Source organism: Anguilla anguilla, chromosome 4 (assembly GCF_013347855.1).
Source record: "Anguilla anguilla isolate fAngAng1 chromosome 4, fAngAng1.pri, whole genome shotgun sequence".
Lineage (NCBI taxonomy): Eukaryota > Metazoa > Chordata > Actinopteri > Anguilliformes > Anguillidae > Anguilla > Anguilla anguilla.
Genome location: NC_049204.1, coordinates 37,853,779 through 37,872,056, shown reverse-complemented (window position 1 = coordinate 37,872,056; position 18,278 = coordinate 37,853,779). Strand labels below are relative to the sequence as shown.

Below are 18,278 nucleotides of genomic sequence, written 5' to 3'. Positions count from 1 at the left end.
ACTGGGCATTGATAACTCAGCTATGCATGTTCTTCATAATAATAGTAATTCCTCAGAGAATTTGTTTCTGCTGCACTTCATTTAACAGTACAGTATGAATAATGTGAATAATTGTGATTGGTTTAAACAGATTATGGAAAGTCCCTGGTAATTTTTGTGAAACATTCATCTTACAGACCATAATATGGTTAATGTCCTGAGTTTCTTACCTGAAAGATGCAAGTACAGTTCCTCAGCTTCACAATGCCACCGTACCTTTGCGTTGGATAATCTGAATTGTTTAAAATTATCCACCTGTATAAGCAGACAACAAAATCATAAGCTACACATTTTCCCCTGCAAAATGTTGTCTGTCAAGTAAAAAATAACACATAAAAAACTGGTGAGTACCTTTGCTTAACTGCAATGCCAGATCATGCCATAGGTGGTTGTTCGTGGAACCAGTCATAGAATTTCCACATGGCAACGCATCACCAATATGCCGAAATTATAGCGGGTGGTATATAATAGTTCGTACTGTAAAATAAAGTGCAGTGTTTTTCTACTGATGCTAGTCCACATGAATATTCTTCTCACTTTCAACTACTGCGCATTAACTGGAATGTTTATTGTATTCATTTTGGGGTGGGTTTGTACAGTTTGTACTGTGCACCTGTATGGCTCCATATTTATGGGGATCTTTTCTGTGTTAAATTACTATGATCCCTTTTAATCAGGTGTGGCCTCAGCTTCCTTTTTTTGTGGAGCGTAATTCATACACTTTTACTTTTTAAGGATGAATGAATATTCATTTTGGAAATTTTCTCCCCTTTCTTTTCCTGAAGACATTGTTATATTTTTGGTAAAATGTGGCTTTTCGTATCAGACCATGCTGGTGAAGAGTGCTGTATGTTACCACAAAAAAAAGAAAGACAAAAAAAATAAACAGGGTATACCTTCACTGTTTTAAAAAGGCACTTGGAGGTATGGCTACTGAGCAATAAATTCAGGGTAAAAATAAAACTTCTGTGTTGGGACTGGTGTTTTCTGAGGAACACTGGTTACAGCTGCATCATTGAGAAATGTGTTAGTGTACAGCAGCATTTCCCAAACTATTTTATCATAAGCCCCCCCAAGCAAAGCAAATGGGGCGTCGAGTCGCACGCCCCCCCCCCCCCATTATTGTTATTATTATTATTACTATTATTATTACTATTATTATGGATAAAGGCCTAATAATTAATTTAAATCACTATACGTGGAACATATGACGCATGAGACATAGGGCTTACTTTCTCGTGTTTTTTAGTGACTTGGGTGGGCCCGATGCGTCGAGAAATTGTGTTATTCGATAAAGGGATCATTTTCAATTGTTCGGCGCTTGCTTCACCAAGCATAGTGGAGACCATGTCAACAGCAGCTGGAAGAATGAATTCCTCAGCGATGCAGTGCGGCTTCTTACACCTAGCTACATGATACGCAACCTGGTAGGAAGCTAACAAGGCTTTGGATGGAATTGATGCGATTTTCACGAAACGACTTTGCTGACCACGATACTCTTGCAGTTGTTTGGTGAAAAACTCCAGAGGCTTGCCAACATGGTCATTATGTTTAGTTTCTAAATGTCGTCTCATTTTGTTTGGTTTTAAACTGTCTGCTGACAGAGTTTTTAAGCATAGTGCACACACAGGCCTCCCCTCGCCCCCTACCACGGTGCACGTGAACCCAAAAGCCAGGTACAAATCATCATATTTTCTCGTTTTTTGTTTCGTCGCTTCTTCCTTTCCACTTGTTGATCGTGTTGCGTTATTTCCTTCTGTTCTTCTTTTTGGCCCTATTAAAAACTTGTCCATTCTGTTTTTCTTCCGTTCTGCTTTGCAAATGGAACTGCACCACGACGCATTTAATTTTGCCACTTGACGCAGTTTCGATATTAATTTAAATAGGTCTAATCATTCGATGGTGGTCGGAATTGACCATTGATGTCATTTTCCCACCGTTCTCCTTCTCATTGACAGTGAAAATATACCCATTCATCAAATTAGATTTGAAAATAATTGTATGACATTATGTATATAAATATTTTTTTAAATTCTATCAGTCCCAATTCTTTTGCACCCCCCCCCCCCCCCGTGCATCCCTGGCGCCCACTAAGGGGGGCGCACCCCACAGTTTGGGAAATGCTGGTGTACAGTTTCACTTGTTAACAAATATATTGGGTGAATGTAGCTGTTTTAGGCCTCTCAATTCTCAACCACCCTCCTTCAGTCTTACTTAAGGCTGGTAAATTTGGACCTGTGTTGCAGTGTGTAACAACCTTCATCCTATTCTGTACAACTATATGGTCCTTATGCTGCTATACAGTCTATTTGGCAACCTACTGTATGTAATATTGTATGGACAGCGGTACCAGTACTTAAAAATGAAAGATCATCTGTTTTTTTTAAATGATCTTGCTCTTGGCTCACTGAGATGGTGGTGGAATAGAAAGAGGTGAAGACAGCATTTTGACTGGCAAATGTATAGAATTTGTTTTTACAGGAACTGGATTTCCTGGGATAAGCAGCGGTTTCCTATAAGAGTTGTACACAAAGAATAAAGGATCAATGTTATGAATCCACCTTGCTGTTGCTTGTGTTGTCTGTGAGGCCCTCAGTCTCCTAACATTCAATAAAGTACTAAATTGACACCTGAGCCCATTTTAGGTTTTCTTAAATATTTATTGGTTGATTGATGTTCCAACTGCAGGTAGGTTGGTCAGGGAGTATAATATCATTACACTTTTATTATTTATTGCATCTTTTATTACTTTCTTGAAAGAACATGAACCTGAAATAACATTACTTCTGAGGTGACAGCTGCCTATTTCCAAAAGAACTTAATGACACATGAATATTTTTATTCACCCTTTCAAAAGGCATTTAACAAGGAGTCACTATGCTTTGGTGTGTGGAAAGCTAAAACAGTGGTGGTGGTGGTGGTGAAGCTCAACAGTAGCATCCAGAAAACAGCTTTTAGAATCTTGTTACAACAGCTGCCAGAAAGCATATTTAGGTTGGACTTGAACAACGTTTCCTGAAGGGGCTTCAAGCTTGACACTGGCCTGACACATAAAAAAAGAAAAAATACTGAATACACAGTGCAAAATTTCACACTACAATGACATCTTTGTACATGATCAGCCTTTATAGCATCCATGGCATCACCAGCAAGCATACAAAAGGGTGGAGGGACTCCAATGCCCCCAGTGCTCTGAATCAGGTAAGTGGGAAACGGCGTCAAGCTAGTTCCAAAAGGGCGGTGAGTGGGTTGGCAGGGTATGGTAGTACAGTGGGTGTTTCTCGGAGACGCTTACACGTCTTACAAATAAGTTGAAATTTAATTTGCAGTGAGGACCTGGGGACTCAAAATGGGTAAGGAATGAAAGCGGTTGTGCAGTCAGTGAGATGTGGATGGGATGATTAAGGCAGTAAGATTTAGGTGATCATATGGTCAGATGATTAGGTTTCTCATCTGAAATTATATACCTTCTAAAGCACAGCTCCCCAGTCACCATGCCGGGGAACTGGCTATTCTATTTATTTATTTATTTTTGGTGGTCCAGAGAGATTACCTCCTGTTCCTCCTCAAGAGTACAGCCCATCACTTCTCTTGGTTTCCCAAAGAAAAAACTTAAGTGACCATAGACTCAACTCTTCATAAACATTAACTTTTGTACCTTCTGTCCTCATGTGAACATCATTTCAATAAATAATTTGGCTATCAGGCACATTCTTACAAATTATGCGTTTGTATAGAAAGTTAATCCTTTTATGTGACTTTAACATCTTTCCTTAGATTTCTATTTGCCTCTGATACTGATTACTATGCGAGACAACACTTGTTACATTGTCTTTATGTTGGCTGTAGTTGGTACCTCAAAAATGAGATATTTGCTTAAAATAATGACCAGTGTTATGTGAATACATTATATTTGATTGCAGATTTTACCAGTGATGATTTCAGTGTTGAAAATGTGAACTTATTTTGGTAATTGGCAAAAGAGAAGTGTGAAAATAAAAAATAGGTTGCCCAGACAGTTATTGCGCCTGTTTTTTCAAAAGGTCATAAACCCATCAATATACTCAAGCCATCAATATTAGACCAAAATAACTTGTATGGCTGATGGATCACTGGGCTATATATTGTTTGTCAGAACCAACATTAAACCAAGAATTGTTTAAATGTCAGTTCTTCCCACAGCTGCATGGGTAAAAACATTTTGTGTGCTGTTGTACCCCTTAATATTTTATGAAGTTCATTTCACTTTCATTCTGAATGTTATGTAAAGTCCAATAAACCACTTAAGGAAATAAAAATCTGTTCATATGATAAATGCGGGGGTAAACTTTGGGGTCACGTAAGAAGAAATAAATAAGGAACCACTGGGTTGGTTTCATTTAAAAACGTGTGATCATTTAAAATTAATAGGTATTCAAAATGCATGTTTCAGTAATCTATGTTTGCTGTGTTCTTACCATCTACAGGTGTATTTAATTCATTTACTTTGTATTTTTTCAGTCCCATTGAGATCTCCCTTTCAAGGGGCTTGGCCAATATAGCAGCATACACCAATACAAATTCATCACATGTAAGAATACAATGAGATAATACAAAATTAAGATAAATGAAAAATGGTCCATGTTTTAGCATTTAGTTTCTTTGCATGAATGTGAGAAAAGAAATATATATTTGAAAATTCCAGGCCAATATAGTTGTTTGGGTGATTATGGCGATTTCTATTAGAAATCCTGAAAGGGGTCATTTTCCTAATGCTTTTTTGGTATGCGGTAAGGCTTGATGTATATAAAAACCATTGAAGGTTTGATCAAAATAAGACTGGCATAAATAAAAGGTTTCCTTAACCTTATCATATAAATATAGGGGAGGGCAACAACAAGGTAAATAATAGGCTACAATAGCAATTTCAGTTTGTACATGTGTACAATCAATAGTCCCAATCCCCCTCCATTTCAGGGTACCATAATGTTTGCTACAAATGTCTTTACAGATGGTTCTAATTAGTCAGGTGTGTTCAATTGCTGCCTTAGTGCAGGTATAAGTATCTAGTTTTGATTCTAGGCTTTTGATTACCTTTGGAGTCTGTTATTGGTGGTTGTCAATATGAGGACTAGACTTGTATCAATGAAAGTCAAGGAAGCAATTATGAGGATGAGAAATAAAAAAATACACTCAGAGACATAAGGCAAACTGTAGTCTTATCAAAATCTACTGTTTGGAACACCACTGAGCTCAGTAATCGCAAAGGGCCTGGTAAGCCAAGGAAGACCTTTGATGGTCGGAGAATTCTCACTAATGAAGAAAAAACTCCCACTTACCTGTCTGATAGATCAGACACACTGTTCAGGAGTCTGGCTTGGATGTGTCAGTGACTAAATGTGCTAAATAAAATATGCTGTCATTTTTACATGGTGAAACCAAAATGTATTTTTAAAAAACCCTTTAATTAATTAATTAATATATATATATATATATATATATATATATACACACTCACCGGCCACTACATTAGGTACACCTGTTCAACTGCAAACTGCACCCGTTAACTCAAATATCTAATCACCCAATCACATGGCAGCAGCTCAGTGCATTTAAGCATGTTGACATGGTCAAGACGATCTCCTGACGTTCAAACCAAGCATCAGAATGGAGAAGAAAGGTGATTTAACTGACTTTGAACGTAGCATGGTTGTTGATGCCAGGCGGGCTAGCTTGAGTATTTCAGAAACTGCTGATCTACTGGGATTTTCATGCACAACCATCTCTAGGGTTTACAGTTCTTTGAGCAAAAATGCCTTGTTGATGGCAGAGGTCAGAGGAGAATGGCCAGGCTGGTTCGAGCTGATAAAAAGGCAACAGTAACTCAAATAACCACTCGTTACAACCGAGGTATGCAGAAGAGCATCTCTGAACGCACGCCATGTCAAACCTTGAAGCAGATGGGCTACAGCAGCAGAAGACCACATCGGGTGCCACTCCTGTCACCTAATGAAGTGGCCGGTGGGTGTATATATACACACACACACGCACACTTTTTATTTATTGCAATTTTGATGCCAATTTTCTTTTTTATTGAGCTTAGGGAGGGGACATTTAGTGTCACAACTATTTTTTGTTAGTTTGTTTTTTAAAACATTTGAACCCTCACAGTCCTTCCTTACTTACATTTAGTATTAGCAATACTGTGGTATTTGTAAACACTTATTAAATGCAAAACAACACAACATTAGTGGAATAATACTAAATGGCAAAAAAATATTGCTAACTAAACGTTAGTTTTTTAAATATAAAACATAATATAAAACTAGTTAGCAATATTTTAGCCATTTAGGTGGCTCTCTGTCATGTGGATGTGACAGTAGATTGCTATAGAACATACATCATATAAACAAATTCGTCAAGTTTGCATGAAGTTGGAAAACTTTAGTTTGGCCAGCTGCTTCCTCAGTATTTCCACAGAATACTGAAAACAACCATTTAGAATCATTTGTCTAGGATTGCAGTTTTTCACTATAATCTGCGTGCCAAACAGCTTTAATATTGTATCTTATTAGTGGGCTGGACTAAAATCCATGTATTTATATTGTAATTGCAGTGGTTGATACACTGTGCATGTAAACTGTGCATGTTTATTTTTCATTCATTAATATCTCTTTGCTTATAATGTACTAAATATGAAGTGTGATGAAAAACATGATAAAATAATAATAATAATAATAATAATCATCTAAACAGTTTTACTTTCATTTTGATCTGTTGCAGTGAGGAGGATAACTTTTTTGTGTGTGAGAGAGCAAAAGAGAGAGGAGAGTGGAATAATAAACAAATAGTCATAGAATCATACAAACAACATAATGGGGCACTTTTTCATTCGTTTTATTTTTTAAATTCACCATCTGCTTTTTACATTGCTTTCTTTTAAAATTATTTATGTTCAGTATTTCTTTATTTTTACATTTTATTCTCACATTTATTTTCAGATTCTTGAAAATGTTTTTCTACCTTTCAGTTTTTAAACAAGGATTATTTTTCTTTTAAACAGTAGCTTATCCCAAAACGGGTGTAATCTGAATGCCTAATGTCTAAAACTGTGTGAACTCTTCTTCCCTGTTTTCAGTTACATTCAGTGATAATTTTTGGACATCTTTCTGAAGTTGTCACTCGTCTCTTTCCTCCATGACTGACAAGTCTCTTTCCTCCACGATTGATACTAAAATAGATATAGTGCTGTTTGGGTCCAGAAACTTAACAAGGGGAACATTGACTCCTGTCTCTTGAAAGATGAGGTTCTGCAGAGTCATGGCCACCATTGAGTCGACACCCAGAGCAGCCAGTGCTGTATCATCACTCAGATCTTGAAGGTCTACATTGCAAGTCTCACGGATCGTGGTCCTGACATAGTCCCCTGCTGAAGAGGGTGATGTTGACAGTTGGTCTCTGGGTTCTGTGCATATGTTTCTCAGTTTTTCTTCTACCAAAGCTGTCAGACGTATTTTGAGGGAGGTGTTTTGAGACAGCACATGGTTCCAAAGGTTTTTGAAGCTGAACTTGCACACAGCCTGTTGAGCATTGTTTTGCAACAAACATTGCTCCAGACCTTCATGAAATTCTGCCACATTCATCACTATCATTCCCTTTGTCTCCAAAAATCTCTGCAAAGAATCCTTGTTCAATAGGAGGCCTAGGTTCAAAGCCCCCCAGTTAATGGACTGTGCAGCCATTCCAAGCCTCCTCCGATAATGGCAAAACATGTCCAGGAAGGAATTAGCAGCGGCATAGTTTGTTTGAGTGGCATTGCCAATGAAAGAGGAGATGGAAGAGTAGCACACAAAGTAGTCCAGTTTGCAGTGCATTGTTGCATGATGGAGATTCAAAGCACCACTAACCTTTGGCCTGAGCACTTTTTCATAGTGTGACTTGTCAAGAGCTTCAAGTAAACCATCATGCAGAACAACTGCACTGTGAAATATCCCTCTAATTGGACAGGAAGGAAACCTCTGTTCAATCGCAATGACTGCCTTCACAACCTGCTCTGAAAGGGAGACATCACACTGTATGCTGATGATGGACACTCCGTACCGATTCTGCAGCGTAGATATCTCATGCTGCAAATGAGACGAAGACCTTCTGCTTAGAATGGCAATGCATTCACCTCCCCTTTGAGCAATGAACTTCACTGTTTCAAACCCCAGCCCAGAAAGACCCCCCGTCACTATGTACACAGACTTCTGCAGGAAAAGTTGTTTTGGCTTCTCTTGTATTGGAAGGTGAGATACCTCATCCTTGGTTTTTCCATCAAGCACAACTACAGATGTGTTGTCTGTGCTAAAGTAGGATTTTGATACCTGAACAGGCAGGCAATCAATGCTTCCGGAAGTCATTCTCTGAAAGACAGTGTTTCTCAGTACCGGAACTTCAATCAATCGCATTGATTTCAGCCAGCTGTAGATCAATTTTTTTTGCTTCTTTAGGTATGCTTTCTGGAACAGATGAGCCACCTGAACAATCTGAACACAAACATTTTCACTATCAGTTCGAAACATGTTTCGCAAAAGAATAGGTGGCATCTGATTATCATACACTAAAACAATGTTTCTGGTGGTAGAAACACTGCAAGCTGTAGCAACCAAAGATGTATCAAATGGAGGCAAAAGGACAAATGCATCGCACTTGTTCACGTTTTGTAGCAGTCCGCTAAGTTGTGTCCCTACGATGGCATTCCACCCTGACTGATTTGCGGTAAACATTAGCACATGCACCAGATTTGAATCGGGTTCAAGAGAAATAATGCCCAACTTGTTCTTTTGTCTTACTTTTGGAAGGAGACGATGCAAGATTTCCCATGAAAAGACAAAGAAGGAAATGCATGGTGCTTCCTTGAGAAATGCCAGCTTCTTTGTTCTATAGCATGCAGCTTCTGGAATCACAACCTTTGAGGATGCAGTAATGGGGTAACATGAAACAACGTGATCTCCTACTTTCAGTTTCCCCACACCCTTCCCGACAGCTGTAACAGTTCCACTGAAGTCCAGAGCCAGGAGTTTGTGGTTCTGTGACACGTGTTCGTTCCAGTACATGGTCTGACCAAAGACCAGATCAGAGACACTGACCGGGAAGTAATCTGATGAATGAACACAGATTTTACTCAGTTGAACCTCAACAGTTTGCTTCTGTATTTGGTCTCCAGGTTCACTACAAGGAACTGCAGACAACTTTGTCATTCTGTAAGGGTCAGCAGTCTGCAGGATGAGATTCTCAGACCCTGAAGAGTAAACCTCCATTTCAGGACTCTCAATGGTTTTAAGGGGAGTGCGAGCGATTGTACTTGAATAAATCTGGCCTTTGCTTATCGTCAGCTCTGAGTATTTGCTGGCTGGGTAGGAACATAAAGCGTGAGCTAATGAACTGAGGTCTTCACTTGTCATAGAGGCAAGATCAATTATCTGGAATGACGTACCTAAAAGTTCAGCTGCGCAGGCTCGAGTCATGCCAGAAATGACAAAACCTGGACTGATACCGTCTACTGTCCCCTCTGCTGATCTGTAGGTTATAATTCTGATAGTGTTGGTGTATTTGGCAGCTTTCAGTTCAAGAACAATTACACGGAAAAGCTCACAGCAGTCGACCAGGTGATCAAGGATCATTTCTGTTTTCAAGTCACTGAGATTTTGAAAGCCACAGATGAACAAAACCTCTTCAAAATTCCTGGCACCATCTGGAACCATGAATTCAGTAAACAATTCTGTAACTTTGAAGTCGGATAGTTTTCCAAGTTCCTCGAACTGGACAAAAGTAGAACTTGAGTGTAAATAGTGCCGTAAAAAATCAGCCACCCCTAACTGATCAGCAAAAACTAAGGCTTTTGGTTTGTGACAGGGGCTGACATCCTCAGTGGTGGCATGCTGCTCATTGTGAAAGAAGAACTCTTTAGCAACAGAAGAACCCCCTCCCAATAATGTGATCCTTACATGTCTCAGTTCAACTAAAACATGACCCTCTTTGTCTGTAAAACAGCCACATACCTCAAACCCATCAGATGTCTCTCTGGCTGTTCGCAGATACATGACCATTTCATTCTGCAGGGGACCAGACACGGTGACACAGCCCATGGCGGATGGGAATCCAGGCCTTGACGAAAATCTATTACAGGCTGCAACAGCCATCATCTGCAGAAAGTGATCCAGCACTACAGGGTGAACATAGTAGTCCTGCAGCTGCCTCATTATTTCATTTGGAACCCTGAAGGTTGAAATAGCCTCCTTGAACTCCTCCCCATAGTACACATCTCCCAGCTGTCGGAAGACCGAACCATACTGAAATCCTGCCTGAGAGAGGGCTGTGTAGACCTGCTCCGCCTTTATGACTGATTGGCATCTTTTGAACACAAAATCCAGAGCGATATTCTTTTCCTCAGGAGCCATTGATCCATTTTTCCATTCAATGGCACCTGAGGCATAGGTAGCTGACTGAGAATGTATTTTAAATTCTGCTGTTTTCTCTGATGGTTCAACCTGTACTTTCATTTTTGGGGAGGTCTCACTGAGTACAAATGGACTTTGGAAACTGATACTGAGCTGCAGTGAGCTGAGAGACACATTTGACTTCATACTGGCTATGAAGGAAGCTAGAGCCAGTTCAACATACAGAGCACCGGGGACAAGGGCAATGCCACTGTTTTTGTGTTCACTTAGGTACTTTGTTGCACCTGAGAAAAGATCACAGGTGAACTCTGTGCTGCTGTTTTTTGTGGGCCTTATTATTGGGTGAAGGGCACAAGATGCAATTTCATTTCCCTGCCTCACTGCTTCTAAGTACACCTCCTTCTTTACACAATCAAATTGATACCTTGGGAAGGGTGTTGGTGGTGCCTCCTGTCCTTCATAGAGACGTTCCCAGTTCACATTCACCCCCAGCTCAAAGAGTTTTGATGCAGCAATGAGCAGTGTCTCGTGGTCTTTATCTGGCTGAACAGAGGGGAACACAGTGATGTCATTCCCCAATGTCTCCATGATGTTCCTTTGCAGGGCTCTTCTTGGACCTACTTCTACAAAGACTATGTTCTTCTTGTCTTTGGCTGCTGATCTCAAAGCTTGTTCAAATGCGACAGGCTCACGGACATTCCTGGCCCAATATTTTCCTGAGCTAAAATCCCCTTGAGAACACTTCTCTCCAGTCACAGTTGAAAACAACTCTGCCTCCATTTCATTCTCTTGCAAAGATCCTACACTGCCCTGTATTTGGTCCAGGATGGGATCCATCATATGACTGTGGTAAGCAGCAGGGACATCTAAAATGTGGAGGAACAGATTCTTGTCGTTGAAAGAGGTCTTCAGCTTATGGTGAAGACTTTCGACTGCATCTGCTTCACCTGATAGTGTGCAGGACTGAGGGCTGTTGAAGGCAGCTAAGCAGACTTTCCCTGAGTAAGCAGGCAGGAGCCTCAGGATTTCTGATACGGCTATCTTACTGACAACAAGCATCTTCCCTCCTGTGACTTTGCTCTGCAACATACTGCGGAAATAGATCACCTTTACTGCATCCTCAAGAGACAGAAGACCAGAGCAATGGGCAGCAGCAACCTCTCCTACAGAGTGCCCAAGAATGGCATCGGGTCTGATACCCCAGTGCTTTAGAAGGCTGAAAATGGCAACCTGAATAGCAAAGAGAATGGGTTGGACAACATCTGGTTTCAAATAATCATCATTGTCATAGTCATTTTCCAGCTTCTGCAAAATGTTAGTGCTTTTGTAATTCTGGTACAGGTTCTCAACCTCTTTCATTTTTTCTCTGAAAACGTACTCCTTTTTCAACAGTCCTTTGCACATGCCTCTGTAGGTCACTCCATTTCCACAAAACACAAAAACCAACTTTAAACCTGACTTTAATGGCACAATGCTTTTGTTCAGTGCTGAACTGAGTTGCTCCTGTAAGTTACTGCGAGAGGATGTCAGAAACACTCTTCTATATCTGTGCTTCATGTGGCTTCTTCGACATGCCGATGTATATGCCAGAGATTTTAGATCTACTGCATTGTTTGTGGCCAGCTCTTGACTTGTGTCTGCAATTATCATTCCAAATGACTTTTCAGAAGCTGCAGACACAACAAGGAGTTTTGCTGAATCCTGATTGGTGGGTATAGAATAATCCACCTGCCTGTACTCTCTGACTATAGCATGCGCATTGGTCCCTCCAAACCCAAAGTTATTGATACCTGCAGCCCTTCCTGCTGCGCCAGTCTTTTCCCACTTCTCTACTCTGGTGGGAATTTTCAGGTTCAAGGCTTTGGCATCAACACTGGCACTGTCCTCAGAGTAGAACAGAGAGGGAACAATGGTTTCATGGTGCATCATCAGAAGCACCTTGATGAGTCCTGCCACTCCAGCTGCTGACTCAGTGTGTCCGATGTTACCTTTCACTGAGCCAATGCAGAGTGCTTCTCCTGGAGGTCTGGCTTTGGCAATGGCTCTGGAAATGCTTCCTGCTTCTGTTGGGTCCCCTACCGGGGTTCCAGTCCCATGAGCCTCTATGTACTGGACATGTGATGGATCAAACCCTGCAGAGTAAATTCTGTGGAGCAGCTCCTCCTGCTGGGCCATGGACGGCCTGGTGATTGGACTGACAGTGCAGCCATCCTGATTGACAGCAGTTTTGCTTATGATGCCCCACACATGATCAAAGTCCCGTAGAGCCTGCACACAGGACAACAAAGGAAAATCACGATATCACACAGGAATTTAATGGCAGTGCCACCTAGGCTCCTTTCATAGCTGCACATAGATGTTTATAATCACAAAGGCTTCTCAAATTTTCTAATTCATAGTAACACCACACTCACGAGTCTGCAACTATTTATACTATATGCAAGATAATTCTAAATATTTGGTGACGTATTGTCGGCAATCCAATTACCCCACTTCTAAAAGTGATTTACATAATTTACTACTTGTTTGAACATGTTTAATTCAAAATATGAGGAAGACATTTATCTTCATATATTGAAGGTTCAATTGACAAATGCTAGTGCATAACACGCAGCTTTGAGGGCGGAAATGTAATGGTAGGATCAAAAAGAAAGACAAATATTACACAATATATATGGTGATTCAGAAGCAGAGACAAGTGCTCTTTTTAACACACCACCAAGTAGGTAAGTCAAATTCCTTCAGCAAAGGAACTTGATTGTTTCCATTTAACAATGTGACACAGGCTCTTTCGAATCTTGTTAAATTTATTATGTTACTGAAACTGAATGTAACAGTAACAGATGATACTGCAGATATACTTTAAAAATATGTATTGTAGCCTACAACTGACATGATTTTACAGGATGGAAAATGTCATTGATCAATTTTTTGTGATCACAAATTTCATGATGTGTTACATTTTGTGAAACAATGGTCATTTTGCTCCAGACATTTTGGGGAAATATTGCTTAAAATTTACATATTTTATTATTGCATATTTTCACAATCTGTAGTCTGTTTGCAATGAGAGCTCCAGACTGATTCCTTTATCTCAGTTTACCAGATACCTCAGAGAAGCACCGGATCAGCATGTTTAGTGGTAGATGTGCAGTGATCTCCTTCCTAATTATGTAAAGTTAGTCTGTTATGTAACTACCGATACATTAACATAATGACCAAGCTAGCTCCATTGATTTTTGACTTTCTATATTAAGGTTATTTTATGTGAGCTGATAAAAAATATACATGTGTAAATGGGAATGGTGAAGGTAGAAGGGCTAAATTGCTTGTTCTCATCATTACGTGTTCTTATGTTCTTACAAACACAGTATTATTGCCTCACTTTTTTCAGTGGCTTGAGCAGGATGACCCCACAGCCTTCGCCTCTCCCATAGCCATTTGCTCTGCTGGAGAAAGGTTTGCTGGACCCGTCGGGTGAAATCATTTTGGCTTTGCTGAGAACAACAAAGACCCGAGGCTCAAGGATGCAGCTGACCCCACCACAGACAGCCATCTCACAGTCTCCTGGAGAAACAAGAAGGGTAGCTCAACCATCAACATGACATCACAAACAGACAGAATACAGATTTTACTTCTGGGTCAGTCTATAACTGCTGTCACAACATGTCAAAAATGTACAGAAAGGTTTGAGTTTAGTGTTGTTTTCTTTGCCAAAAAACTACCTTCTGAAAAACTGGATTTGGTAATTCCTTTAAATGCAATTAACAGACAGCCAAGCAAACAAGACATTAAACCATGGTCTTGAATCAGTGTGAGCATTATAGATCCCATGTGTCCATATGTTTTGAAGTGAAGTATCAAATAGATCAATTAAAAATAATACTACAAACTAAGAAAAAGGTTCAACAGAGAGAACAGACAACAGACCTTGTCTAACGGCTTGGGCAGCGTAGTGGAGAGCCACTAGAGAGGAGGAGCAGGCGCTGTCGATAGCAAGCGAGGGTCCAGTGAAGTTGAAGGTGTAGGAGATCCTGTTGGCAGCAATGCTCATGGCTGTTCCTGTGCCATTGTAGTGGGTTATGGTGGTTGGGCTGTTATTCAGAATTGCCTCGTAGTCCCTGTTCATCAGTCCTAAAATAAATGTTTTATTTTTCAGGAAATCAGTTGTACAGTTAAAAACAGGGTTTGAGTTATGTGGGAGCCAGTGGGAGCTGAGCTCCCATAAGGAGGGGTCAGAGCTCCCATGAAAGCAGTAAAATCATATACATCTGTGGGGTCACTGATACATTACCAACAACAATTATTTTATTCACAAATAATGCATTTTTCAATGTAATGAGTATTATTTACATTAACAAGATAAATATTCTATATTCTATAGTGAATGACAGTATGGCTGCACTTCACCACCGATAGGTTCCCAGTTTTATTTAGTATACATATATATATTATATGTAGTGTATTGTGTTTCCGTTTCTGCCATTACTGTGTCTGTAGTTTGCATGCCTCTGTGTCTAGCCCCTCTGTAGTGTGTCTCAGTATAACACCTCTAGTGTCTGCAGCAAGGATGTCACATTCCTATGCTAAATGGCTGCGAGGGTCCCCAGGAAGGGACAAGACCATTTGTCTCTGGCCTGCCTCTTAACTGAACCTTTTAATATGTATGACTGCAAACTGTATATCCAGACACCACACAGCGTGATCGGCAGAGATTCTCTCAGCGCAGCGCCCGAATGTGCTGGGTCTGTCTCTCCCTTGCACATTGAATTAAACATCAAATCCTCTGAGGAAACTTTGTCAGCGTGTTCTTCACCGTCCTGCATTTGACTCCACGAATAAGGGCAAAATATTCTAACAGTTTTGGCGACCATGAAGGGACAGGAAATATCTTCCACCTGAAACAACGAGAATCAACAAGAAGGTGAGTATCTTTTCTTAAACACAACTTACCACCTTCATTAGGCGTTGATTTTCCTTGGTGCAATTTGGAAGTGACTCCTGTTCAGTATTTTAAGAAATAATTACGTGGACAGGACTTTGATGTAACAACTGATAATGAGTTTGTCTTTTAATGTTAACGTCATGGTAGTGCTAGCAGTATTAACAGAGTACGTGGAAGCGTCAATCTGTTCAGTAACGTCTGCGTGCTGAATTAGAGCACGGCAGCGTTTCGGACCACGTCGGGTCCACTACGCCAAGAAGAGCGTCTGTTTAGTAACATGTGTCGGTATTTGATAGAAGGACACGTTCCGAGCCACGTCGGGCTCATGGGCGAAGTAGCGTCCACCTTCCTTATTAACGTCTGCATGCTGGGTGAAGTCACGTAGCGTTTTGGACCACGTCGGGTCCACTACGCCAAAAAGAGCGTCTGTTTAGTAACGTGTGTCGGTATTTGACAGAAGGACACGTTCAGAGCCACGTCGGGCTCACGGGCGAAGTAGCGTCCACCTTCCTTAAACAGTAACGTGTGTCGGTATTTGACAGAAGGACACGTTCCGAGCCACGTCGGGCTCAAGGGCGAAGTTGCGTCCACTTTCCTTAAGCTGTTTAGTAACGTGTGTTTCTGGAGTGGACACAAAGACACGTTTCGGTTTGGAACCATCAGACGAGGGAGCGTCTGTTTAATAACTTGTTGGACAGGCTTTGGTGTTGCTGGTTTTTGGGGCATGCTGGTTGCTGTTAGTAGCCTAAGTGTTTCGGAGCAACACGGTGAATTGTGAAACTTGGGCTGTGTGCCAAAGTGTGTGAAAGTTGTTTTTCAATGCGAGTGATTGCGTGAAAGTGCACTCAATGTTGTTTTGTTCGGACCTCCATCGGTGTTGTAATGTCTACATAATAAGTCTAGTATTGTTGTGTTAGGTCTACGTGACATGCTCGTGATATAAAGTGTACATAATACAGTATATCTCATAAAAAACACGTTTTCAACGTACAAAAATGCCAAGTTACTCACACATACAAGACATACACCATCAATAACTCATTCATTCAGACTGCCAAAATCCAGGCCTGCCATTAAAAGTATTGATATCAAAATGACGCCAAGTTACGGTACTACAAACAATATAGGCTATCTTGCCTCACCGAAATTTAATAACATGTATTCCAAAGCAATCCTACCCCATATTTCCTCAATTCTTTCAAGTCACTTGGCCCTGTGTTTTGTAATCTCACCATATTACAATGTCATGCAAACTTTGTGTCAGATCAAAGTGTCGAATATTTCGTATTGCCTCATGGAACACATTGAAATTCATATACAGACGGAGGGGACGGAGTGTAGCACAGTGTGTAAAGAACTGGGCTTGTAACCGAAAGGTCGCAGGTTCGATATCAATACTTTTAATGGCAGGCCTGGATTTTGGCAGTCTGAATGAATGAGTTATTGACGGTGTATGTCTTGTATGTGTGAGTAACTTGGCATTTTTGTACGTTGAAAACGTGTTTTTTATGAGATATCATTTCTTTTTGCAAAGTGTTTTATTACGAGAGTGAGAAATGCGAAGTGACCCTGTAAGAAACGGTTGTGGATTATGGCTATCCTTGTGTGAATTTGTACAGTCTGATGAGCGTGTAGGCTACGTTTAGCAGTTTCGGTTTGCTATATATGTAAAACAGTGGCTGTGACAATTGGTGCGGTGGCGTAATTGTAAAAACGCATCTGAAAAGGTGAAATATGGCCAGTGTATGTAGGCTACTCACGGATTTGACGGGCATCCAATGAGCCTTGATTGACAAAAGAATCAGTAAGCCCGTAGAATTAGAGCTGCCTAGGTCGCAACTTGTGTACCCTTCTGTCCTGCTCCGTTGTCTGTTATTTCGTGAAAATGCACTTTTAGTGTTTGTAAGGTTTATAAGGCATTTTGATAGGCTTATCTGTAGGTAGGAATCCTCTTTGCTGTTTTGTTAAACTAGAACCGAAAAAGGTGATAGTGGAGAATAGGAGCAGACGCATATGTCCCAGCAGGCAGTGTGAGATAAATTAGGTGAAATGATTAAATTGCGTAGTTGAAACAATATGTTTTTAGCAGAATGGGCATGTAGGTGAAGGTTGACATGATCACAGACAATAGTGCGAAGTAAATGAAGTGACCATGAGCGAGCTTAGTTTCCTCATCAAACGGTATATATAACAGTCTGTATTAAATGTTAGTTGTTGAAGTGGAGGGTTAAATAACCTGTGCAATCTATTGCACTAATGTGTTTTTCGCATGTTCAGTGCTAGTAGTTATATTTATGAGTGAATCATGATTTTAAATGTAATGTTTTAATGCGGAGTTGCAGAACGTACATACGTAGTAATTGTTTGTATGTGGCTAGATAGAGAACAGGGCGAGGTAACATGAATGTAGAAACGTGGCGTTTGCTGATAAGAAGGTTTTGTAGGCTACGGTAGCCAAGTGAAGAAATATAGCTAGTAGAAATGGCACAGTGGTGAACTGGTGTAACTTGTTAATAAAAGGAATACATTTGCCGTCATGAAATGCATATGGGTGGCCGTGAGTGAGTTTTGGTAAAGCAAATATAAGCGTAAGAAAACGTTAGTGTAAAAGAGGAAATGATCTACCTGAGGGCGAGTCGGGATTCAAGCCTTAAAACGGAGGTTTACCAGTCTGTGACTTCGTTAGTGCAGCACCATGCCATAGCTATGCAATGCGTGAAATATCATTAGCAAACCTGCCGGTGGTTTTAAAGAAGAACACAGGCCAGTAAGCACAGAAGAGCTCCTGTCGAATCCATATGGCTTTGCAATATTGTAGCCGGTTAATAACTGAACGTACAGACGGTACGTCATAATGCATATGGCTTAGCAAT

The 18,278-nt window shown here is 40.5% G+C and overlaps 1 protein-coding gene across 2 annotated transcripts in view; it reads right to left on the bottom strand.

Annotated features, from left to right (window-relative positions):
* Positions 1-6,837: 6,837 nt before the first annotated feature.
* The window catches only part of LOC118225303 (6-methylsalicylic acid synthase-like), a 29,012-nt gene continuing 17,571 nt past the window's right edge, over positions 6,838-18,278 (bottom strand). For both annotated transcript variants that reach the window (XM_035413481.1, XM_035413482.1), the window contains exons 5-7: positions 14,391-14,594; positions 13,846-14,027; positions 6,838-12,728 (exon numbers count right to left, since the gene is read on the bottom strand). In XM_035413481.1, coding sequence (XP_035269372.1) covers positions 7,197-12,728; positions 13,846-14,027; positions 14,391-14,594 — 5,918 coding nt within the window. In that variant the 3' untranslated portion in view covers positions 6,838-7,196. The remainder of the gene's footprint in view (positions 12,729-13,845; positions 14,028-14,390; positions 14,595-18,278) is intronic.